Below are 26,093 nucleotides of genomic sequence, written 5' to 3'. Positions count from 1 at the left end.
TCCTGCCAAAACAAAAAATGGGGGAAGGTGGGTGGGAGCTCTTTTCAAAGATACCTAAAATGACCCCTTTCTTCTGGCCTTAACTATTTAACCCCTTACCCACTCCCCCTAAATTCAAAACGACCAATCCCTGCTTCCCAGAGTCTCCTTAGACCCACCCCTCTAACCACCTAGCCTATCCCTGTCCCCCGGGGGTCTCCCTGAACCAAACTTCCCCCCCGTCATGATGGCTTCCCATAAAAGCTCTGCCCCCCAGTCTGGCCATAACTGAGGGTGTGATCCATGAAGGATGAATGCTGCTACTGCTGCAGGGTGACATTACAGAATGATGGTTACATAAGTTGTCTAATACACAGACCACTGTGACATACAGCGCCGGTGCAAGGATTTTTGCCAACACAAGCGAAGCTACATTTTGGCGCCCCCCCCCCCCCTCGCAGCTCACCTGGCCCTGGTCCCATCTGCAGCAGCTGACTTCTCCTCTGTGTGGTCCTGGTATCTTCTCTCTGCTTCAGACAATCGCTGGTTTGAGGACCGTATTTTTCGCCCTCTAAGACGCACCTAGGTTTAGAGGAGGATAAGAAAAATATTTTCCATTGCACCTCAGGTCAGAACAGCAATCAGACCCCCAATGTTAATCCGACCTCAGATCAGCCCCCCATGTCGGCCATCATGCCAGCCCCCCCATGTCGGCCATCATGCCAGCCCCCCCATGTCGGCCATCATGCCCCCCCCCCATGTCGGCCATCATGCCCCCCCCCCATGTCGGCCATCATGCCCCCCCCCCATGTCGGCCATCATGCCCCCCCCCCCATGTCGGCCATCATGCCCCCCCCCTGTCGGCCATCATGCCCCCCCCGTGTCGGCCATCATGCCCCCCCCCCGTGTCGGCCATCATGCCCCCCCCCCCGTGTCGGCCATCATGCCCCCCCCCCCCGTGTCGGCCATCATGCGCTCCCCCCCGTGTCGGCCATCATGCCCCCCCCATGTCAGCCATCATGCCCCCCTCCCCCCCCATGTCGGCCATCAGCGCAAATTAAAAAAAAAAAATAACTTACCTCTCCTGCTCCTGGACGCCGCCGCTCCTCACCACCAGCGCTCTCTCTCTTCTTCCTGGTTCTTGGCTATCAGCTGTCACATGGTGCGCATCCCTTTACAGCAGCCGTCTCTGCGCCCTAAGGCAGCCGCTTGGTCTGCCTTATTATAGCACCTTAAACAAAACAATGGCTGATCTTAGGGAGACCAGCTACAGCAAACACTGTGGAGCCTCATTTAAGAGTCTCGACACAGCAATCCAAAGTGCAAAGCTCCCTGGATCCCTTTGGTGATCTCTGTAATGGGGACACCCATTTGCTCGGTTTTCCTTCCTTTGAGGGATATCTGGCTTTCACTGTGTTGAAGACCCATAACTGGGGCTGCTCCACAATTATTATAGCACCGGCCCTGGTGACATATCCATTTGCCCAGCGTCACTCTGAGTGAGATCGTATAATATTCTCCATCAGCCCTGTCCCTGCTGACCGCACCTGCTTTACACACCGTCAGTCCTGCATTTGGGCTTGAGGTTCTGCCTACCCTATAAGATTTATGGACTCTGCTTCTTTCTTCTTCCAAAACATTGAACATGGATAACATTAATATTTTATTCTTTTTGTCATTTTTATTATAGGACAAACTTCCAGCTTTCGTTAGTACTGGCGGAGTATGTAAGAGAGGTAAGGACTCACTTAGTAGACTAGATGGACTAATCAGTCTTTCCGTACTATTCTATATTTTAGCAGTGAAGAGGTTATTTCCATGCTGAAATACACCGATATTAGGTCTATTTCGGATGCAGATAGCAGCGCAACTATCTGCGACTTCACTCCTCTCACGCCAGGTCTAAAATTGTGAGTTGGACAGAGAAAGGGATAGGCCGGCAGGTCCGTCTCATTTACCATTTTATACGCCTGTTTTAGCTGTAGAAAAAGATCTAAGGGCTCATGCACACGGCCGTTCTTCTGCCGTGCCCGTATTGCCTTCTGCAAACAGTGGGTCCACAGTATGCGGGCACCGGCCGCGTGCACACCACATCAACTTGGTCTGCAATTCGGAAAGGTCGTTGCGGAATGGTGGCATGAAACACTATGGAGTGCTTTTGTGGGGTTTCTGTCCGTGCCTCCACACCGCTAAAAAATAGAACATTCAAGTTGAATGTGTCTGGATCCTTCTGCGGAATCCGCATGGATAGTGCCCGTGCATTTGGGGCCGTGATTTGAACAATGGCCGTGTGAATGAGCCCTAAATCTAGGATGCGCCAAAGTTATGGACAGACCTTTGCCTCTTCATAACTTCGGCGGATCCTCTGCCAGCTTAGGGCTTTATTAAGACCGGTGTTTTAGACCATCAAATAGCGGCACAAGTGGATCATTAAGTGAGTGGCGTCGCATATAGAATGGAGGCAGCTGAGCGCGAAGTGGGATCCTTTCATCATGAGGGGCTGTTATTTAGAAGGCATTGCACACGTTAGGACTTATGGGCACTTTTGTCTATAACTAGAGATGAGCGAATTTCATATTTTGAAATTCGTTGACGCTTCGTTTGGTGGTGAAAGCAGAATTGCGTTATGGATTCCGTTACCACCGACCATAACGCAATTCTATGACGGAATGCCTTTAGAGGCGATCCGTTATTCATTCCGTCATAATAGAAGTCTATGGGCTGCAGAACGGATCCGTCCCGTTTCCGTTATGCAGGAGAGGACTCCCCTGCATAACTGAAACGGGACAGATCCATTATGCAGGCCATAGATTTCTATTATGACGGAATGAATAACCGATCGCCTCTAAAGGCATTCCGTCATAGAATTGCGTTATGGTCGGTGGTAACGGAATCCATAACGCAATTCTGCTTTCACCACCAAACGAAGCGTCAACGAATTTCAAAATATGAAATTCGCTCATCTCTATCACATTAAGGCTATAATACTCCACCATGCTCGCTGAATTTTATTTCAGATTCCTTTTTTTTTTTTTGCCCATCGCATGTCAAGCCTAATGAGAATTAGCTTCGATATCTAGAGACCTTCCTGTATCTGAATGCCAAGATGTGAGCCAAGAAGTGTGGATACCAAGTGGAGAATATGTGCAAGGACGTTAAATGTTTTAGCGACATATGCTGTGCTGGAGCATGGATGCCAGTTTACCAACCCACCAATTGTTTTGGTGCTTTACGCTCCCTTTTGCATCTCGTAAATGAGAAATCCCCATTGATGACCTCAGTTCTCATGACCTCCGCAAGACTTTCAGATTTTGAGTGTTTTAGTCTCTTTTGATCCAGTTTTCACTAAAAGTACAATTAGGGTCTATTCACACGTCCGCAATTTCGTTCCGCATTTTGCGGAACGGAATTGCGGATCCATTCATTCCTATGCGGCATCACAATGTGCTGCCCGGACACGGAATTGCGGACCCGCACTTCCGGGTCCGCAATTCCGTTCCCGAAAAAAACAGAACATGTCCTATTCTTGTCAGCAATTGCGGACAATAATAGGCATATTCTATAGTGCCGGCAATCTGCGGTCCGCAAAATGCGGAACGCCACATTGCCGCTGTCCGTGTTTTGCGGCTCTGTGGATCCGCAAAACACGTTGCGGACGTGTGAATGGAGCCTTAAGGGGGCATTCTCACCTGGGACATTGGATATGCCATCAAGGTCAGGTGCGGGGCCTATGTCTGGGACCTACTCCTGTTTCCACAACAGGACCCTCAAAGTGAAGAAGGAGAGTGCACAGTGCATGTGTGGCCGCCCTCCGTTCATAGCTGTGGGAATGCCAAAAATAGCCAAGCACTGACTCTGCTATTTCCATCAGTCCCATAGTAGTGAATGGAGAGGAGGCCGTGCTTGTGTTGTGTGCGGTCCATTCACCGCTGAGAGTGCTTACTCCACTATTTCCATCCCATAATGGTGAATGGAGAGGTGGCCACACAAGCATGGTGCACTCCTCTTCACGGTGCTCTCGCCTACCTGGCTACTTCAGAACTCCCATGGCAATTGTGCGCTGTCCTTCACTTTGGGGGCCCCATTCTCTAAATTCTGGAGATGGGACCCTCACCTACCTGACATCCTAGTGATATAGCATCAATGTCCCAGATGGGCCAACGCCTTTAAAACGGAGAAATATGTAAATAAATCTTCTCGGTGACACATCCATGTTCGCCCTCCTCTTCCTCACTGTCCTGGGTCTGACTGCAGCAGGAACCTCTCCCTTCTGCTTTGTCTGGTCGTGTCTCTTCTCCCCCTCTGCCAATGCCCATTTGATAATGGAATGGATGAGCATGACGTTTCTGGCAGGAGCGTGCAGAAAATGCTACAGACCAAGAGACAGTGAGGGCGAGATTACCCCCTATTTGCTTTTTGCTTATATCATTTATTTCTAAGTGTGTGTTCACACGAGTCATTTCCTTGGTGGTTTTTACACATGTGGCAGGTTTATTTGGGGACTGATCACAGGCGGCCTCCTGTTCACTCCATTCACAGGCCAACCGGTTGTACTGTTAGCGGCTCGTCCGTCCCAGTGCCCTGACGCCGCTGTGTTTTACAGGTGGTCTGTTTGTCGGCCTGCCGGAAGAAATCCCTCAAAGCAAAATACTTAGTAAAGCTGAGCTGGAGTTTTACGCCTCGCAGTTTAAGAAGACTGGTTTCCGGTAGGTCTGCATCTTAGCATTTATGGTAAGGCTGCTTTTACCTGGGAACATAATTAGCCATGATGAGCGGCAATCAAGCATATGGCAAGTTGATTGGCACTCATTGAAAGGAGCTTTTAGACGGGTGATTGACAGCGGTGATTCACCAGCATGAATGATTGTGCACAGCTTCCGTTCTGTCATTCTCGACAGCACGTCCTCTGTGTACATAAGATGTGCTGCTGACAAACTATAGTTTTTACATTTGTTTAAAAGATGCGATGGGCTAATAAGTCGGCGTTTGCCCATTTGTCGGCTTATCAAAGGCTCTTGTACACGGGGCAATGATCGAGAGCAAACTTTCCAAAGAAGCGGCCCGTATCAAAGGCCCTTCAAGGGGTTGTCCGGGATTTAAATATTGCTGACCTATACTCAGGATAGGTCACCAATGTCTTAGCGGTGGATGTGTGATCCCCTTCATAACTGCTGATCAGCTGAGTGAAGGTGCAGCCTCTTCATAAAACAGCGCCGTACATTGTATACTGGCTGTGCTTGGTACTGCAGCTCAGATCCAAACACTTGAATGGGACTGAGCTGCAGGAAGGCAATGTGAATGAAGGTTGTGACATCACAGGTCTACGAAGAGGCCGTGGCACTCACCTGAGTGTCACGGCCTCATCAAACTTCTGCTTGGTTGGGGTGTCCAGAGTCGAACTTCTATTGATTGGATGTTGATAGGTGATCAGTATTTAAATCTCACCAGCCATACAGTTGCTGTTTGCCCGCATCTACGGTATCTGTCCCGACCCTCCTTATACACAAGGGGAAGGGGGATTAAGCCACTGCCAGACTAGGGTTATCTCCCCTTGAGGACTAATAGAAGAAGAGTCAGGGGCCCCAAACACATTGAATGGTTGTCCGTTTTGGCTGTCATACATGTGATGTATCTGGCCAGGATCCTGTTGCCTGAAAGCCGATGGAGGAGTAGGAGGAGGCATCTGCAGTGATGCAGACAGGTGTAACTTGCTGGATGATGAAGCGGAGGTCAGCTACAGGATATCGGTTCAAAATCGCAGCACGGGAGCAAGGTCAGCAGTCCGGCTCGTAGAATAGAAAGAGGTGAAACAGGTAGTATCAGATCCAGGACACCGGACACAAGCTTAGAATTTGCAGCAGTTCTAACCCCCAACCTTTACAAAGATTTTGCATACCAACTTTCAGAAATTACGGAGTTACCTGACATATTTGTGATGGAAATCCACCTTCTTTGTCCTGCAGGGGTCCATTAAACTGGTACAGAAACATGGATCGGAGCTGGGAGTGGGCAGTCAAGGCTCACAACTGGAAGGTAAGGTCACTCGTCGGTAATGCGATTTACCATACATACAAGAAGGCGACGAATAAATGTGCACCTTGGTTCTGCTCCGGTCAGAAGGCAGTATATACAGTATATATTGCATGGTGTTCCTTTTAAAGGGCACTGCTCATCATCCTGCACTTCATAACCTGGAATAGGAGATAGCAAATATTAAGGAGCTGAGATGTGCAAGGAGTTGGATCTGGCCAGACTCTGGACGCCGTACACTCACAGATGTTACACACACCAGGAGGATTGGTTTGGCAACACGACTCTTCATATGATTATTAATTCAAGCCTTGTATATAATTATGTGGGATGTTGTCCAGATCTCGGAGCTCCCCAGGTGAGGTTTGCACGTCCCAGATACCTCGTAATGCAGATATATTAATCTTCACAGACGTGTGTGGACAGTAGTGATATACTGCAGACACCTGCTGCTGCTTCCCCATCTCTCATAACAGGATAATGTGCCAGTTTTATGAGGGGAATTTTTTATTTTTTTTTACCATGCATAGCAAATCCTGACACCCCCATCCTCCCCTTTTCCTAACAGTGTAAATCTCCTGAATTATATGCTGGATATTGTAAAAGGCTAAATTCCCCGGAGCGCAAAAAAAAATCGATGCAGATGTTTCTAGGGAAGTGATGACCAACATGACTGCTACTACTAGAAGTCACATTGTTTTTTTGCCTCTGTGTAAATTTGCTTTGCTGACCTATTGGGCTACATTTGCAAAGACCTGCGTTTCTTACAGTAGTTTGCTTTGTGTTAAAAGATGCACGCAATTTTGCACTTCAGACACTAAGTCAGAAAATTAGTTTTACCAAGATTTCTGACATTTTCATGCTTAAAGGGATTGTCCATGTTTCAGTAGGCAAATTGAAGAGACCCTGTTAAAATAAAGAGGCAGTGGTGCTCTGGTCAGAGCTGTGGACTCCTCACTGCTTACCAAGCACAGTACCATGCTTTGTATAGTGGTTGTGCTTGGTATTGCAACCCAGGCCTACTCACTCGAGTGGGTCTAAGCTGCACGTACGCCATGACACCAATATTGGTGACCTCACTGGCCTTGGAAGAGGCTGGAGTGCTGCAGCCTCTTCAAACAGCTGATCGGCGGGGCTGGTTAGAGTTGCACCACCGCTAATCTGATATTGATGATCTAGCCTTTAATCCCACCTTGTGGAGCCTCTTTCAATCTAGCACCACTGCTCCATCCCATTCTCCTGGTTGCAGCCATGATATCATGTTTGGCTGCATTGATGACATCCCATATACTACTGAAGCCAGTCACTGGCCTCAGCGGTATACATCACTTGACTGTAAGCTGCATATTGAATGCGAGCCATTGTCTATAACGGGGCAGGATGAGAAGCATACATAGAAGACAATGGAGGCTGAAATGGTAAGAACACCCATATTTAAAGCGACCCTCCAAACTCCGCCTTTCTAGGCCTCACTCATCTCTGTACACGTGTGAAGATTACCTGATGATCTTCTTTTCATCACTGGTGGTTCAGTAATCTGCACTTTATAACCATCTCGCACTGACTTCCTTCTGAATCGGTGATCGACTTGTGGTTATACACAGCAGCCAATCAGAGGAAGCGGAGCTGCAGGGGGAGGGACAAAGCAGCACCAATGATGAGACAGGAGATGTGTCTCCGACTACCTCAGACCACCTGTAGGCACTGTAGCTGAAGTGTAGTCACAGCTCGCAGTATAATCGGGCAGAGCCATGGAGCGAGCTTCACATAGGTGCGGGAAAAGACTGGAGAGGTGACGGCACATACACCTGGTTCTCTCCATCGACTTGTATGAGAGTCAAAGAAATAACTGGAAAATCAGTTTGCTGTCCGTACAGCCCTCAATAACGCTTGTTTTCTTTCATTTTTAGATATTAGTTCCAGCTTTGATGGTGACGGCAGAGAAGGATCTAGTGTTGCTTCCAGTGATGACCACCGGCATGGAGCAGAGGGTGAGTGCACCGCAGATGTTGTCTACTCGTCTAAGGTTATCATAAGATAACTTGAGAAATACATTTTGGTCAATCTGTATATATATTCTATATGATCTCGATACTTGCCACAGATCCCGTGTGTTCCGATCCATATCACTGATGCATAATGTACAGAGCCTCGAGAAACATTGCTATAAATATTTCCATAATATGGTAGATGGTGGAACATGACAAAATTATTCTCCATTTCATTTGAAGGTACTATAGAGTCCCATACACCCCACAGGTGCTGACTGTACAATATAGAGCTTGTAAAGTGCAAGTACCCGAGCTCTTAAAGAGTAACTGTACTTTAACACAACTTTATATACATCAATAGTACAAGTGACCACAAGAAACTTTGTAATATGTTTTACCAGTGAGATGTCTAGTTCTCATGTTATCTGCTGTTTGCCTCTCTTTAACTCTCCCTTTCCCTTCTTATTGCTTTTCACTTTGAATTATGCCTTGAAACTGACCATCTCCACAGGAGGTTCATATTACACATATCAGTGCAAGTCTACGGAGAGGGGAGTGGGGGAGCAGTGAGCATCAGCCAAACTAAGATGGGACTCAAAATAAAACATCAAAGAGATTGCATAGCTACGTAGGAGATTTGTACCTCAGTACAAGTGCTAAATGAACAACCAATAAAGGTCAACACCTCTGTTATGATCCTGGAGTTGCTTCTGAGTGAGTAAGAGAAGATTAGGAAGCAGATTCTCCTCTACTTTCTGTGTGTGCAGTGGATGGCAGCTAGTCTCCACCCACCATGTCTGAGAGATCTGCAAACTAGGTCTTCAGCAAGTACAGAGGGAAACCGCTGAAAAATGTAAGATGAAATTCATACACTGGCCAGAAGTAGTGTTATTCCTCATGTGTACACACACACACTTTACTATAGATTTAATACAGAGTCTGGAGAAAGGTTAGGTATGCTTTAAGTATAACAAGTCTAGTACTACTCATCATGTAGTATGCATGTGACAAAACTAACATCTGCATCTAACAATGTGTATTACAGATTCCAAATCTGACAAGAGGACATATTGAAAACTGTGGACACTGGACTCAGATGGAGAAGTAAGTGACATATCCCTAAGGGGAACTGACCCCCTAAAGCATAAAGGCATTGATTACAGTTAATACAATGAATGGGATAGTAAAACTACATGCAAATATTATAGTAGTTATATTATTGTAGATAGGAGCAGTATTATAGTAGTTATATTCTTGTACATAGGAACAGTATTATAGTAGTTATATTCTTGTACATAGGAGCAGTATTATAGTAGTTATATTCTTGTACATAGGAGCAGTATTATAGTAGTTATATTCTTGTACATAGGAGCAGTATTATAGTAGTTATATTCTTGTACATAGGAGCAGTATTATAGTAGTTATATTCTTGTACATAGGAGGCAGTATTATAGCAGTTATATTCTTGTACATAGAAGCAGTATTATAGTAGTTATATTCTTGTACATAGGAGCAGTATTATAGTAGTTATATTCTTGTACATAGAAGCAGTATTATAGTAGTTATATTCTTGCACATAGGAGGCAGTATTATAGTAGTTATATTCTTGTACATAGGAGGCAGTATTATAGTAGTTATATTCTTGTACATAGGAGCAGTATTATAGTAGTTATATTCTTGTACATAGGAGGCAGTATTATAGTAGTTATATTCTTGTACATAGGAGCAGTATTATAACTACTATAATAGAAGCAGTATTATAGTAGTTATAATACTGCTCCTATGTACAAGAATATAACTACTATAATACTGCTTCTATGTACAAGAATATAACTGCTATAATACTGCCTCCTATGTACAAGAATATAACTACTATAATACTGCTTCTATGTACAAGAATATAACTACTATAATACTGCCTCCTATGTATAAGCATATAACTACTATAATACTGCTCCTATGTACAAGAATATAGTAGTTATATTCTTGTACATAGGAGGCAGTATTATAGTAGTTATATTCTTGTACATAGGAGCAGTATTATAGTAGTTATATTCTTGTACATAGGAGGCAGTATTATAGTAGTTATATTCTTGTACATAGGAGCAGTATTATAGTAGTTATATTCTTGTACATAGGAGCAGTATTATAGTAGTTATATTCTTGTACATAAGAGCAGTATTATAGTAGTTATATTCTTGTACATAGAAGCAGTATTATAGTAGTTATATTCTTGTACATAGGAGGCAGTATTATAGTAGTTATATTCTTGTACATAGGAGCAGTATTATATTAGTTATATTCTTGTACATAGGAGCAGTATTATAGCAGTTATATTCTTGTACATAGAAGCAGTATTATAGTAGTTATATTCTTGTACATAGGAGCAGTATTATAGCAGTTATATTATTGTACATAGGAGCAGTAATATAGCAGTTATATTCTTGTACATAGGAGGCAGTATTATAGTAGTTATATTCTTGTACATAGGAGCAGTATTATAGTAGTTATATTCTTGTACATAAGAGCAGTATTATAGTAGTTATATTCTTGTACATAGAAGCAGTATTATAGTAGTTATATTCTTGTACATAGGAGGCAGTATTATAGTAGTTATATTCTTGTACATAGGAGCAGTATTATATTAGTTATATTCTTGTACATAGGAGCAGTATTATAGCAGTTATATTCTTGTACATAGAAGCAGTATTATAGTAGTTATATTCTTGTACATAGGAGCAGTATTATAGCAGTTATATTATTGTACATAGGAGCAGTATTATAGTAGTTATATTCTTGTACATAGAAGCAGTATTATAGTAAGTTATATGCTTATACATAGGAGGCAGTATTATAGTGGTTATATTAGTTATCTATGTAATAAGTAATGACTGGGATTTCCCTTTAGTAATTATATTCTTTAGCAGTGTATTCAGAGACATACTGTCACCCAGCACTGGTGACATTTCCACAGGATTAGTTTGGGTCTATAGAAGATGGGATCTTGACAAGTTTGGCTGATAAGAAAAATTTTCATTATTCCTCATCCCAGGTGCTGTCACCCATCTCTAAGCCCTTGTAACATTGCAGTGTGACATTCACTTAACCTTCTGTCTCAGGTTACATTACGGGTTTGTCATGTTACCTGCTGACAGATTGCTTCTTTTTCTGAGAATGATCGCAGTGTTTAGATTTTCGGGCAAGACTTCCATAGTGTGATCCAATCCAAGATGAAGCACATGTGCAAAAGAGAAACATTCTAGAACCAGTAACCTATACCGTGTCTTCATAAAGATTTAGTTCTATGGAGTGATATTAAGATAAAATAAAGGAAGTAAGAGTTGACTCTTGTTAAAGGGGGTCTGTCAGGGGAGCCCCTACATTTATTTTTTTTATTTAGGGCATCCTATGCGGTGTTTCAGGGTACAGCAACGTCCAGCGCTCCAGCTGTTGGGAATCTACAAATTCCAGCATGCTCCACTTATTCCTGTGGGAGTTCCCAGTATAGCTGAGCGAGTGTGCATGCTGGGAATCATCGTTTCAGCACAGATGGAGTGAAGGAGGTTGCTGATTTATATATATATAATGGTTCCTATGGATTTTGTCCTCCTGTGCTGTTTCCTTACACATTTCTACTTAAAGAGGTTGTGGCATGGAAAATATTCAACATATTACAAACGAGCACCTGGCTCTGAAATATTTATTATAGCCACTGAGCTATTCATTGACATGTAGCTGTATAGCGCCACCTGCTGTTTGCTCTTCTACTTATTTCTTCGTCCACCTCACCTCAATTTAAATCTTCAAATGCCACCAGGAATATCTTATGTTACAAGCTGTGGCAGTAAGACTGGGTCTAAATTGCGCACAACGACAAAAAAGGGTTCAGCTACACGGTAGCATTTGTTGCGCGACATTTCATGTAATGTATTTCAATGGTGTCGCAATGCCGCATGCGTCATGCTGCTGCTCTGCCGCAACAGTGCAGTATGTGACGTGTCACATTGTGTCACCTTTCAGGCACATTACATGAAATGCCGTCATATAGCCCTAGCCTTACAAAGAGAAAACTGCAGCTGAAAGGACACACACCCCCCCCCCCAGCTGCAGAATAAAGGGCGCACACCCTGCACTGCCAGCCTGAAAAAAATCTAACCGAGCAATGAATGTGGAGATCTCTGGATCCACGTGAGGTACAGGGCTGGTTCTAGCTTTGTTAGAAATATATTTTCATGTACTACATGATGCCTGATTTTCACTTCTATGAAAAAGGCCTCCTGGACACAATGTGTTCTGTAAATGTAATGGGTATTGGAGCCATGCAAATTATTTTCCCCGTATGTGGTTTCTGCAGCACCCCTTTAAGCCGCTCTGTGTTCAGATCTGAAATAAGCTGCTTTTTGCTCTCAAAGCAGGAAATCCCAGCGCATGCTGAAGAACTCATCAGTAGCAAATTACTGTACGTCCAGCCGGCCGGCCGCCTGTGAATTAAAGCTTGGCTCTTCTTGCCTCTGACTCTGGGAAAGAAATATCTTCCTTCACAGTAGATAAGCTTTGGTAGCCTGCAAAAATGAGCTTTATAGTGGTGCATTTCCCAGAGAATGCCATAGAGATATGTCATGGCGGTAGAATGAGAGCGGAAGCCGCCCCTCAGCAGGAGCCCGGTGGGTGGACGGGGGCGTGACTGTTATCTGAGCTCCCACTGTAACAGCCAAGATCTGAGAAACCTTGATCTCCCTAAGGGCTCCTGCACACAAATATTTTTTTCCGGGTTGGATGTGGACCTCAGTGTGCTGTTCGCATGTGTACGTCCATTCCATGACACCCGCAAAAAAATAGTACATGTCCTATTCTTGTCTGTATTATGGTCGAGGATAGGGCTGTTCTATAGAGGGCCAGATGTTCCGTTCCGCGGAAAGCACGCAGCCAGTATCCGCACTTTGCGGACCGCAAAAATGGCTACGGCCATGTGCACGAGCCCTAAATTGTATGACTTAGAGAGGGGCTACCTGTACCAGTCCATCAGCAACCTGATCACAAGGAGTTGATGGGTGGTCATGGCAGCCAGGGACTAACAAAAAGGTGCTTAGGCGTGCTATAGCTATATGCCTTTTTACGATGCTTTGCTATATTGAATGTACCAAGGCATGATGGAAACCTTCAAACAATCACATTAGAAAGTCACCTTGTGGAAATAAAAAAATAAAAAAAGTTAAAACGAGTTAACAGTGCAAAAAGGAAAACATGCACTGTACAACTTTTTGTCTGGCCGTAAACCGCCATTTATGCCAGAACGGCTTGTAGTCAACGGGGATCCAGTGGTCCAGCATATGCCGGATATGGTGAACGATGTCAATCTGCTCCTCTGCTGGAACAGACTGCCAGAAATCACGATGGAGATGTGAATGTAGACTTTATATGTTGTCTCCACAATCATAGCAATCAGTATAATAAATTTAATACGTTATTTAAACCACCGTGAACTAGATATAACAATTTTTATATATATATATATATATATATATATATATATATATATATATATATATACACAGGGAGTGCAGAATTATTAGGCAAGTTGTATTTTTGAGGATTCATTTTATTATTGAACAACAACCATGTTCTCAATGAACCCAAAAAACTCATTAATATCAAAGCTGAATATTTTTGTTTTAAAATTGTTTTTATTGTTTTTACAACATAAAGATCATACAATTATTGATATGCCCTAAGAGGGCGCCAATGAGGAAAATACAGTTGATACCGTACAATCAGGCTGGTAACAGTCAAATTATAGAAAATTAAGATTTAAAGTAATAAAGAATAAAGAATAAGGGGGAGGGAGGAAGGAAGGTCGGAGGGAGAGAAGGGGAGGGGGTAATGGCACCATTTTTGATGCAAAATGCTCTTCCTAGGGTACGGATATTTAATTGGACACTATCATACATGTTCACGAACAATATATTTAAGGTTATCACTTCGTAAATCCCCTAAAATCTTTCCAAGGTCTCCAAATTGCCTCAAATCTGTGTGGTGTTCGAGCCTCCCATTGTGCCATCTGTTCAAGGCGAAACAATTGGTCACATCTTTGAATCCAATGTTTTAGTGGGGGTGTCTCTACTTTTTTCCAGTATACAGCAATGAGTAATCTGGCTGCTGCCAATAAAATTTGACCCAGCTTTTGTGTGTCTCTAGAGCATCTGAGATCCCCGAACACCCCGAAAAGGCACATTTTTGCAGAAATCGGAAAACTTACTTTGCACACATCTGAAATGACTCTACATATCTTTTGCCAGTAGGAAGCAATTTTAGAGCAGCTCCACCATATATGGCAGTGAGTGCCTACTTCCGACTCGCACCTCCAACAGAACGGGCTACTTTCCGGAAACATACGGTTAATTCTTTGTGGGGTGTAATACCACTGGGAAAGCACTTTATAGCTATTCTCTTGTAGTTTGACACACCTGGACACCCTATGAGGCGCTTTTAGCACATTAAGCACTTCTTTTGCTGAGAACTGGATCTTTAAATCATTCTCCCATTTAGAGATGAAGGAAACTTTTTCCGGGCGCGTTAGGGTCAGTAGAAGGCTGTATAGCTTGGATATCTTTCCTTTTGGTTCTTTTAATTGCAAGGCTAGTTTCTCAAAAACAGATTTTTCTGAAGTTAAGTTGAGATTTTTGAGGTGGGATTTCATAAAATGAATAAAGTGAGCCAATTGGAAATTAGAAAGGCAAGCTACTTTAGGGTGTTTTTTTAGTTCCTCGGATATTGGGACGTCATTATCTGGACATAAGGACAAAACCGGCGTAGTGACAGCTTTGGCTTTGTTCGATATAGTTTCCCAGAACTGGGATGAGGAATGACATAAAATTACAGGGAATATTATCCAAATTCCTCTGGGGGGGTAAGAGATCTAGATTACCTCTTACTCTTCTAGTGCAACACCCTACAAATGGGGGGCTTGGTATCCCGGACTTATATACCTATCATAAAGCAGTAATTGCACTTAGATGCCTGGAATGGCTGAGACCTTACCCAAATCGATTAGATCTAATTATAGAAGACAATATGTTAAACCTCCCGCTTCACTCTTTAGTCTTTTTGGACCAATCTCCAAAATACGCCAGGTTACAAACAGACAATACCATCACTAAATATACTTTTGACATGTGGAAAAACTCTAGGTGGAAGGACCATTTATTAACCAATTATCTTGCTCTGATGCAAGTGCGAGATGTCCTAAAGCTGAATATTTTTGGAAGTAGTTTTTAGTTTGTTTTTAGTTTTAGCTATTTTAGGGGGATATCTGTGTGTGCAGGTGACTATTACTGTGCATAATTATTAGGCAACTTAACAAAAAACAAATATATACCCATTTCAATTATTTATTTTTACCAGTGAAACCAATATAACATCTCAACATTCACAAATATACATTTCTGACATTCAAAAACAAAACAAAAACAAATCAGTGACCAATATAGCCACCTTTCTTTGCAAGGACACTCAAAAGCCTGTCATCCATGGATTCTGTCAGTGTTTTGATCTGTTCACCATCAACATTGCGTGCAGCAGCAACCACAGCCTCCCAGACACTGTTCCGAGAGGTGTACTGTTTTCCCTCCTTGTAAATCTCACATTTGATGATGGACCACAAGTTCTCAATGGGGTTCAGATCAGGTGAACAAGGAGGCCATGTCATTAGATTTTCTTCTTTTATACCCTTTCTTGCCAGCCACGCTGTGGAGTACTTGGACGCGTGTGATGGAGCATTGTCCAGCATGAAAATCATGTTTTTCTTGAAGGATGCAGACTTCTTCCTGTACCACTGCTTGAAGAAGGTGTCTTCCAGAAACTGGCAGTAGGACTGGGAGTTGAGCTTGACTCCATCCTCAACCCGAAAAGGCCCCACAAGCTCATCTTTGATGATACCAGCCCAAACCAGTACTCCACCTCCACCTTGCTGGCGTCTGAGTCGGACTGGAGCTCTCTGCCCTTTACCAATCCAGCCACGGGCCCATCCATCTGGCCCATCAAGACTCACTCTCATTTCATCAGTCCATAAAACCTTAGAAAAATCAGTCTTGAGATATTTCTTGGCCCAGTCTTGACGTTTCAGCTTGTGTGTCTTGTTCAGTGGTGGTCGTCTTTCAGCCTTTCTTACCTTGGCCATGTCTCTGAGTATTGCACACCTTGTGCTTTTGGGCACTCCAGTGATGTTGCAGCTCTGAAATATGGCCAAACTGGTGGCAAGTGGCATCTTGGCAGCTGCACGCTTGACTTTTCTCAGTTCATGGGCAGTTATTTTGCGCCTTGGTTTTTCCACACGCTTCTTGCGACCCTGTTGACTATTTTGAATGAAACGCTTGATTGTTCGATGATCAAGATTCAGAAGCTTTGCAATTTTAAGAGTGCTGCATCCCTCTGCAAGATATCTCACTATTTTTGACTTTTCTGAGCCTGTCAAGTCCTTCTTTTGACCCATTTTGCCAAAGGAAAGGAAGTTGCATAATAATTATGCACACCTAATATAGGGTGTTGATGTCATTAGACCACACCCCTTCTCATTACAGAGATGCACATCACCTAATATGCTTAATTGGTAGTAGGCTTTCGAGCCTATACAGCTTGGAGTAAGACAACATGCATAAAGAGGATGATGTGGTCAAAATACTAATTTGCCTAATAATTCTGCACACAGTGTATATATATAAGTATGGTGAAATTGCGGTTTTTACCCTCCCCCCCCCCCCCCCCCACAAAGAAAAGTAAAGGTTAATCAATAACTGAAATAATCCATTTAAGAATATAATTTGTACCACAAAAACAAGCCTTTATATAGCTACAATGATAGGTCATTAATATCAGATTGATGAGGGTCTGACACCAGAAACCCCCACCGATCTGCTATTTGAATAGGCCGCAGTGTACATTGCATAGTGGCCGTGCTTGGTATTGCAGCCCAGGACCATTCACTCTATTGGGACTGAGCTGCACATAAGTCATGTGACCGATGAACATGATGTCACTGACTGGAGGAAGATGCCACAGTGCTCACCAGACCGCCGCGCTCTCTTCTAGCAGCTGATCTGTGATGGTGCCGGGACTCTGACCCCCATCAATCTGATACTGATCACCTATTCTGAGGATTTCAAAGCTCTAATCCGTGCTTGACATTAATGGCCTATTGATAGAATAGGCCATACATTTCTGCAGGTCCCACCTGTGAGATCCACTCCTGTCCCAGGAAAGAGGCCCTTACTTGAATGAATGAACTCCAGTGTGGCTTTCTCCATTGCTGTGGACTTCTGAAAATAGCTGAGCGCTGGTTGTGCCAACAGTGAATGGAAAGGACGCCGAGCATGCACAACATGTTCTCCACTACAGGCTACGATCTTGAGATAGAATCAGGTTGCTATATCCTAAATGACCGTATGGAATATATATATAATGTCCCAAAAAATGCTGCTTTCAGAATGCAGTGAGGCAACAGCAAAAACATTCCAAACTGCAAAGCAGGCTTGGCCCATAGGAGGTTACTGCAGGATTTTACCTTGTTTACAAGCCTCCTAATGTATGCATGGAGAGCTGAGAAATAGACGTACAGCAGCACATCAAACTCATTACTACCAATCCTGTATACGTATAAAACCGGGATTCTAAGCAATAGAATAAGAGATTACTGTTTATTGGGGAGATGAAAGTTCTTAATAACTCCATCTATAATTATGGTCTCGCAGCCGGCGCTGCCTCGTAACCATGTAGAAATAATGAGGCCATTACACCTGATATAACCGCCGCTTTTTTGGTGACATAAAACATCTTCATTTATATCATTTTATATGAAGGAGCCGTAATGTTTCTGCACAGAAGCTCCGACTCGTATTCCTCTGTTGTAAGAATACTTAATCCGCACCTCGCTCAGCAGGAGAACCAGCAGTCTTGTGTTTTACTCCCCCCGACTGTATCTAATATATTGTAAAGCTGCAAGCGCTTTAAAGTCAATGTAGAACACTGATGCGATGATGTTAGGTTTTCATGGGGCTGCAGAACAGCAGGGCAGGTAAGAAATGGTGTCCATGTGCAGCCAGAAGGGCAAAATTGCCATTGTCACACATGTAGGACCAGTGGTGTTGATCAGTCAGGCAGTTTTCACCATGCTTAACTACTGACCGCACTGGAGGGAGCAGGACAAACCTATGTTTTGTGGAATTGCATTATAAGGAGTAGTGTGAACATGAAGTTGTATTCTGCTCCTGCAAGTGCTCTCTTCATTGAGCTGCTTTAAAACCCCTGCGATCTGTAACCACCGAAGAAAAGAAAAACCTTTCACTGACATATATCGGTTCAAAATCATCATTATTATTCCTAAGAATTACACGTCAAATCCTCATGAAAACCCATAGTCATACAAACCGTAGCCCATAGTCATACAAACCGTAGCCCATAGTCATACAAACCGTAGCCCTTCCACATCTATGTCAATAAATGGAGCTATAAATATGCAGCATAATGCGATAGGTTGTATATGATAATCTCACATTCAAATGGATTATATCTTAGTAGAAGTAATAATGACCGATTTGGACGCATACACATAAATTTACAAACCAAGTGTATTGGCAAAATGGATGCATGATGTAGGTTTCATCGTCGTTTCCTCTGAGGAGGGTGGGTCTAACCACAATACACTTCATCATCCATGCTTTTAAACCCGCGCTGGCCAATGAGACAGCGATCACTCAGAGGAGAAGGGAGGACTTGTAAGGCAACTCAATTCGGAGAGCCCTTGAGTGAAGCTTTGCCTCCTGGGCACTTGCAGGAGTAGAATCTGGCGACATGTTGTCGGGTGACATTTCTTATAGTGATGGTCAATGGTATCGCACTGCGACATGACAGTCACGAAAAAATTTGAATTTTGTACGACTGGTGTGTCGCAGTCTGCGCGCAACACCATTGACTATCGTAAAAAAAAATTGCGTGATATTGGTGCTACATGAATGTCGCGCGACACGTCAAAGTGTAGTTGTACTCTTTTGCCGCCGTGTAGCCCCAGCCTAAGACTTCATATTCACACCACTCCTAATGACAAACTGCTCGATGATGAAAGCTCCATGTTTGTCGTGCTCTCCTTAGCCCCTGCCTAGTGCTGTGAGCAGTTTAGCATGGTCAAAGCTGCTGACCGACCCCCTTTAATATTGGGATCAGATAGAGCTGTCTGTTGGACAATGTGCATGCTTCTAGGCCAGCTTTTCTGGAGATATCTGAGGGATCAGGTCAGTCTGAAGCTGCACACAGACATGAGATTAGTGTCATCCTGAGATCCTCAGGAGCCTTTGTGGCTGTACATATTTCCGGGCAGAGAGAGATGTATGCATATAGTAGACACCCTTTGGCACCTTGTATCGATGGGCGATCAACTAATCCTGTGTATCTAATCACTGCTTCCCTCTATGCAAGATGTCAAGGGACACTTGGATTGTCATGATAGATCTGAGCACGGGTGGACATAGTGCCAGGGCAGCAGGTGAGGAATGGTTCCTCTCTGCCCTAGTAAGTAAGGGAAGTCTTGCTGGATTATTTTTAGCTATGTATGATGGTGGGTGGGCACACTGTGGAATGGGCAGGGTTTCCGGACTACAGCTGGGGTCTTTGTTGTAGCCTCTAGGGATTTTACTAGGAATCGGCAATTAATAACTGGTAAGGGGAATCGATTGATGTGTAGTGCAGGTGGTCAGTGCGTGGTATGTATCCTATGTTTGGGTGGTGTGAGTGGCACTTGTGCATCACGTGTTCTGTGTGTGATTGGTGCGGCATGCGTGACCAAGGTGAGGCCTTTCCAAGTTCCCTGTTGGGGCTTCACTGTGTTCAGAATGGATATGGGAACTGCTAACTGCACATACCTTTTACATTTCCCTTTTTGCAGTATTAATATGATTTAATTGGAAATGCCATCAAATAATAGTCACTATACAGATCCCCCTGAAATCTCAGGCCCTGGACCCCGCTGACACAGATTATTATACTATTATAAAGTTATTCTGATCGTTCAGGACACCTTGAATTAATTATGTCAAGTGGATGTGACCGAAGGCCCCTTTTACACAAGTCGATAATTGTTTTAAAAAAACAACTTTTAATCAATTGCTGTCGGACAGTTTAACTGCACCAGTAAAATCGTCAGAGTTTTATCAGACCCCCATCCTGTATATGTGATGTGTGTACAGCGTGCTACCAGCATACGTAACCGCACAGTGTCCCTGCTGGTGGCGGTGAGCAGTGATACCGTCGCCTGCCTGTCACTTGTGCTGACATTGAGTCCTGGAGCTTTATCTTGACCTATTGTTGAACTCTTTGTGATTTATACATGATCCAGTCCTCGGAGCACACCTGATCCCCCCCGGCTGTGGAGAGGACGCCGCCGAACTGGTTGACCTTCGCATTGAATCGTCAACGTAGGATCAATTACTTTCTGTTTTAGTGACAATTGGGGGCATGGAATAAGGAACGTGTCTGGGTATTGTGACGGTCACAGGAGTAAAGTCACCACAATACGGTTATTATCACCATGAAATGATCGCTGCACTCCTGTCATATCCATGGAGCCTGTTACCCACTGCTGCTTCAGTGTCATACAGAGCAGCATCAGTGCAATGTGCGGGGGGGGGGGGGGGGGGGAATTATCGGAGACGCTTTTCCCGTAAGATGTGTTACTCCATTTTTATGCCGCTCTTTTTTGGTGCCTTTTTATAAAAAGTTGCACTTGGTAAATCTAATTAACATTGCTAATCACTCCCACTTTTCCAAAGTGCCGAATGTGTCGTGGAATCGCAATAATGCCAACATTTTCAGCATAATTCTGACGCAAGGGGAATGCTAAATTTCCCCATGTGGGTCATTTTTACAGAGCCCAATGCCTAGACATAATTGGGGAGATTTCTCGACCCCCCTACTCCACATTTGTGACTTTTAAAGGGCTCTTCTACACTTGGATATCAAGACCAGTGTAGAAAATGCTAGTCTTGATAAGTCTCCCCTATTGCGCTCCGGTTGATGATATAACGGGTTGAACGGCGCTCGATACAGGCAGCAAGCGAACATGTGGTGGATTCCTATGTGGGTGATATTTCCGTATTTCTGCAGCAGACACAGATACAGTTCAGCTGTGTGTACACAGCTCTCAGACTTGCAGCAGGAGAGTAAAAGGTGTATTCGGTGATAGACTGGCATCCGGAGCTGATGTCAGGCTTACTGCTTGAAATGACTGATACAAGATCCAGTACAAATAGAATTATGTTCCGCATTAAAAACCAATCGCTTTCCTTGTCTCCGTGTCCAGCGCCACCTGATGGTCTTATCCGTTCCATCCGGCTCATGGACAGCATATTGCAGAGACAGATAGCCGAGGTCTGGCTCATGCAATATAGGTAATCTGAATTATGCCAGAGCCGGATGCTAGTTTTAACTCTCCCTCCTGATCAGCCGAGACTGTAACAGTTATTAGAAGCAGATATTTAGATATTTAAAATTAGACTTTTTATTTTATTGAAGTATGAAAATTCTGAATATGTATTTATAGGGATCCGTTTTTCCAAATCCTTTTGCACAGCTATCGAGTTACATGATAAAACCCTGAATGCCTTCAGCCACCATTAGGGGGAGCTCACTGAGGAAGTATTTTGCATGGATTTAGATATATTATAGATACCCTCAAACCCCAGCCAACCAGCTCCTATCAGACAGTTGCAAGGTATCCTATGACCATGCCATAAATGTCGAGATGAGAATGAGCCTGTAAATAAAATCTGACACTCTTCTCAGACGGCAGTCTTCTCCCATACAAAGTGAATTTTTTTTTTTGTTTTTTTTTTTGTTTTTTTTAACAATTTTGGTTGATTTGAAGCATAAATAAAATACAGTGCAATTCTACTAGAGATATACAGACAGCTATAAAGGTGTATGAAACGTGGAAATAGCACTCTAAGAATCTGCAGCACAATTTCTCCTAATAACCCAGAGGCTGTAAACACATATTAGAAGGAAAAAGAATCAGAAGCACAAATTACAGGTTGCTGTTTTCCAAGCAACATCTGTGTCTATATGCTGACGTTGTTTATTCCATATTGATGGAATTATTTCTCACCTGATGTGTGTATGTCATTACTCTGTCAATTCTCAACAGAAATTAGAACGTGGATGTAGGCACATATACAGCAAATACAAAAAAAAACATACAGTTACCAGTATATAAATACTGTAATACTGCCCATGTACAAGAGTATAACTACTATAATACTGCTCCTGTGTACAAGAATATAACTACTATAATACTGCTCCTATGTACAAGAATATAACGACTATAATACTGCCTCCTATGTACAAGAAGATAACTACTATAATACTATAATACTGCTCCTATGCACAAGAATATAACTGCTATAATACTGCCTCCTATGTACAAGAATATAACTACTATAATACTGCTTGGTAAATGGTGTCAAGAGCAAGGATTTGGCTTTGTTTCTCATGATAGCTCTACTTGGAATAGAAAGGAACTGTACAAAAAAGATGGTTTGCATCTTTCTCTCAAAGGAACAAATGTACTTAGTGAACAACTCCAAGAATTTGCGAAAGAGTATTTAAACTAGGAAGGGGGGGCAAAAGAGTGAAAATAAAAGAGTCCATTTGCCCCCCGAAACAATGCCAGAACAGGTCAGAAGCACAGAGGTTAAGAAATGATAAGCTCAGAGTCCTGTCTACAAATGCTCGCAGTTTAGGTAAAAAAATCAATGAACTTGATTCAATAATGGCATCTGAGAATGTAGATTTAGTGGCTGTTACGGAGACATGGTTTAATGAAAGAAATGACTGGGACATAACCATACCAGGGTACTCTTTATACAGAAGAGACAGAGAAGGCAAGAAAGGAGGAGGAGTGGCCCTGTATGTGAAAGATAGCATTAAATCTAACCTAATACAAGTTGGTGAGGCCAACATAGTCAGTTTGGGTTACGTTGCAGTTTGCTAACCATGCAGTAACTCGTGTAGGTGTGATATATAGACCACCTGGTCAAGTTAAAGAACTAGATGATCTACTAGTTGAAGAAATAGCTAAAATGACAATGAAAGGAGAAGTTATCATTATGGGAGATTTCAATCTCCCAGATATAAACTGGAAAACCAAAATAGCAAGTTCTACCAGGAGTACAGATATTCTAAATTCCCTACTGGGGTTATCTCTACAACAAGTGGTTGAGGAGCCAACCCGGAGGGAGGCCATTTTAGATTTGGTATTCACAAACGGGGATTCGGTATATGATGTCATTGTAGGCGAAACCTTGGGAACTAGTGATCACCAGTCAGTGTGGTTTAATATAAGAACTGTGAAAGAGTCCCACCACACAAAAACAAAAGTTTTAGATTTTAGAAAAACAGACTTTTCAAAAATGAAATTAGTCATAAATGAGTCCTTATCAGACTGGAACGGATTACATGGAGTCCAGGAGAAATGGGACTACTTAAAAGGTGCATTATTGAAGGCAACAGAAAATTGCATTAGACTTGTCAGTAAAAGCAAAAAAAGGAAGAGACCACTGTGGTACTCAGCAGAAGTGGCCCAAATCATTAAAAATAAAAAGCTAGCATTTTGTAATTATAAAAAAAACCAGAGCAATGAAGATAAGGAAATCTACAAGATTAGGCAGAGAGAGGCCAAGCAAGTTATAAGAACTTCTAAAGCGCAGGCAGAAGAAAAACTAGCTCAGTCTATGAAAAAAGGGGATAAGACATTCTTCAGATATATAAATGAAAAAAGGAAATTTAAAACAAGGAATAACTAAATTAAAAACAAAGGACGGAAGGTATGTAGAAGAGAATAAAGGGCTAGCCGACTGCCTTAATGAATACTTCTGTTCAGTTTTTACAAAAGAAAAAGGAGAAGGACCTCCACTAGAAAGAATGACTAATAAATCGTTTGATGCATGTATCTTTACAGAGGAAGATGTTCTAAGTTTGCTGTCTAAGGTGAAGACAAATAAGTCACAGGGGCCTGATGAGATACACCCAAAATTATTAAAAGAGCTTAGTGGTGAGCTGGCAAAACCGTTAACAGATTTATTTAACCAATCATTAGTAACAGGAGTCGTCCCGGAAGATTGGAAATTGGCTAATGTCGTGCCCATTCACAAGAAAGGTAGTAGGGAGGAATCGAGCAACTATAGACCAGTGAGTCTGACATCAATAGTAGGCAAAATAATGGAAACCCTATTAAAGGATAGGATTGTGGAACATCTAAAATCCCATGGATTGCAAGATGAAAAACAACATGGGTTTACTTCAGGGAGATCATGTCAAACAAATCTTATAGATTTTTTTGACTGGGTGAATAAAATAATAGACGGTGGAGGTGCAGTAGACATCGCATATCTAGATTTTAGTAAGGCTTTTGACACTGTCCCACATAGAAGACTTATCAATAAACTGCAGTCATTGAGCATGGACTCCCATATTGTTGAGTGGATTAGGCAGTGGCTGAGTGACAGACAACAGAGGGTGGTAGTCAATGGAGAACATTCAAAACAAGGTCATGTTACCAGTGGGGTTCCACAGGGATCTGTACTGGGACCAATTTTGTTTAATATCTTCATAAGTGATATAATACTGCCTCCTATGTACAAGAATATAACTACTATAATACTGCTCCTATGTACAAGAATATAACTACTATAATACTGCTCCTATGTACAAGAATATAACTACTATAATACTGCCGCAGAGATTGCAGTGATGAAGATGTATACTGTATACTCTTTAGGTGAATATATTAATAACTTGTCTCTCTCTTGTAGACCGACTGCCTTGAATGCAATCCTCATTAAATGGCTGGGAGAAGTTCACACACAGTCTTTCCCTTCTAAGCTCTGAGTGTCCCATATCACATTAGCCAAATTCTTGGTCTCAATCTTCCGCAGAAAATGTTCCTAATTCCTTCCTGACACAATCCAGCGCACTCTAATTGTCTTCTGGTCATGCGTCTAATGCACAAAGCCATTGTGATTAACAGGCCCATTTCATGATTAACACTGAACCTTTTGATGGAAACAGCAAATTGTGAATAATGATCTATACAATTAAATAGAAATTGCAAAGAAAAAGTGCCCTTAATGGAGTGTAATGGCACGCGTAACACTGCAGAGTAGAGGGCCGCTGGATTACCGACTCGTGTCTCAGCTCCATGTATTTATACGGTCACATATTAATGGTGAAATCTAATGGGTGCTGTACTTTGTAGCGTACATAGTAAACACAATGATGGGAATGTAGTTAGACTGTGATTTCTTACACCAGCCTTAACAACAAACCCCACTGACTTAGGACGTGCCATAACTATTGAGAGGTAATAGTTGTGGCACATCCTTGGGCGTTCTATACGCCAGAAAGGGAAATCTAATCACTAGGGGTACATTTATTAAGACTGGCGTTTTGACACTGGTCTTAATAAACCCCCTGCGCTGGCGGTGCATCCGACGGAGTTGTGAAGAGGAGCAGGACTCTTCATAATTTCGGCAGATCCTCTGCCAGTTATAAATGTCTTGCATTTCTGAGCTGCCTTACATTTAGACCATTTTCTACGCCTGAAACAGGTGTAGAAAATGGTACATGAGATGGGTATATCGGCTCTTTCCCACCCACGGGAAGAAGTCGCAGATTGTGGGGAGAAGTCGCACCTGTAATACGCCTAACATAGGTGTACTTCAGCCTAATCAATGACCCCCTAAATTTTTATAAATACTCCTTTTATGATCGTTAATCAGTTAAACAGTATATAAAATTATTAAAGTAGCCCACACGGAAAAAAAAGTTATTACTTTTGATACAAAAAACAACAACAAATGTGTCTGGTCTTTGGATAAAATTTGTCATGTGGTTCCTACCCTGAAATCTCGAAGATGATGCTCCTTGGTAGATGGTGGAGTCCTCTGCCTAGATTATTTGGTATACGGTGTAGAGCACTTTTAGGATGTACATTCCATGTCAACCTCTACCTTGTTTAGTATTTTCCAGTTTATTACCTTCAGTGTTTTCTGCTTT

The 26,093-nt window shown here is 42.7% G+C and overlaps 1 protein-coding gene across 2 annotated transcripts in view; it reads left to right on the top strand.

The window, feature by feature from the left end:
• The window catches only part of EPHX2 (epoxide hydrolase 2), an 87,911-nt gene extending 62,229 nt beyond the window's left edge, over nt 1–25,682 (top strand). The window contains exons 14-19 of one of the 2 annotated variants that reach the window (XM_040427111.1): nt 1,670–1,715; nt 4,583–4,685; nt 5,943–6,012; nt 7,920–8,000; nt 9,046–9,104; nt 24,851–25,682. In XM_040427111.1, coding sequence (XP_040283045.1) covers nt 1,670–1,715; nt 4,583–4,685; nt 5,943–6,012; nt 7,920–8,000; nt 9,046–9,104; nt 24,851–24,926 — 435 coding nt within the window. In that variant the 3' untranslated portion in view covers nt 24,927–25,682. Of the gene's footprint in view, nt 1–1,669; nt 1,716–4,582; nt 4,686–5,942; nt 6,013–7,919; nt 8,001–9,045; nt 9,109–24,850 lie in introns of those variants that run through there. The other variant, XM_040427112.1, reaches the window with a different exon arrangement.
• Nucleotides 25,683–26,093: the final 411 nt, after the last annotated feature.

The sequence above is a fragment of the Bufo bufo genome, chromosome 4 (genome assembly GCF_905171765.1).
Source record: "Bufo bufo chromosome 4, aBufBuf1.1, whole genome shotgun sequence".
In the NCBI taxonomy this organism is placed as follows: Eukaryota; Metazoa; Chordata; class Amphibia; order Anura; family Bufonidae; genus Bufo; species Bufo bufo.
This window is presented reverse-complemented; position numbering and strand designations above follow the sequence as displayed.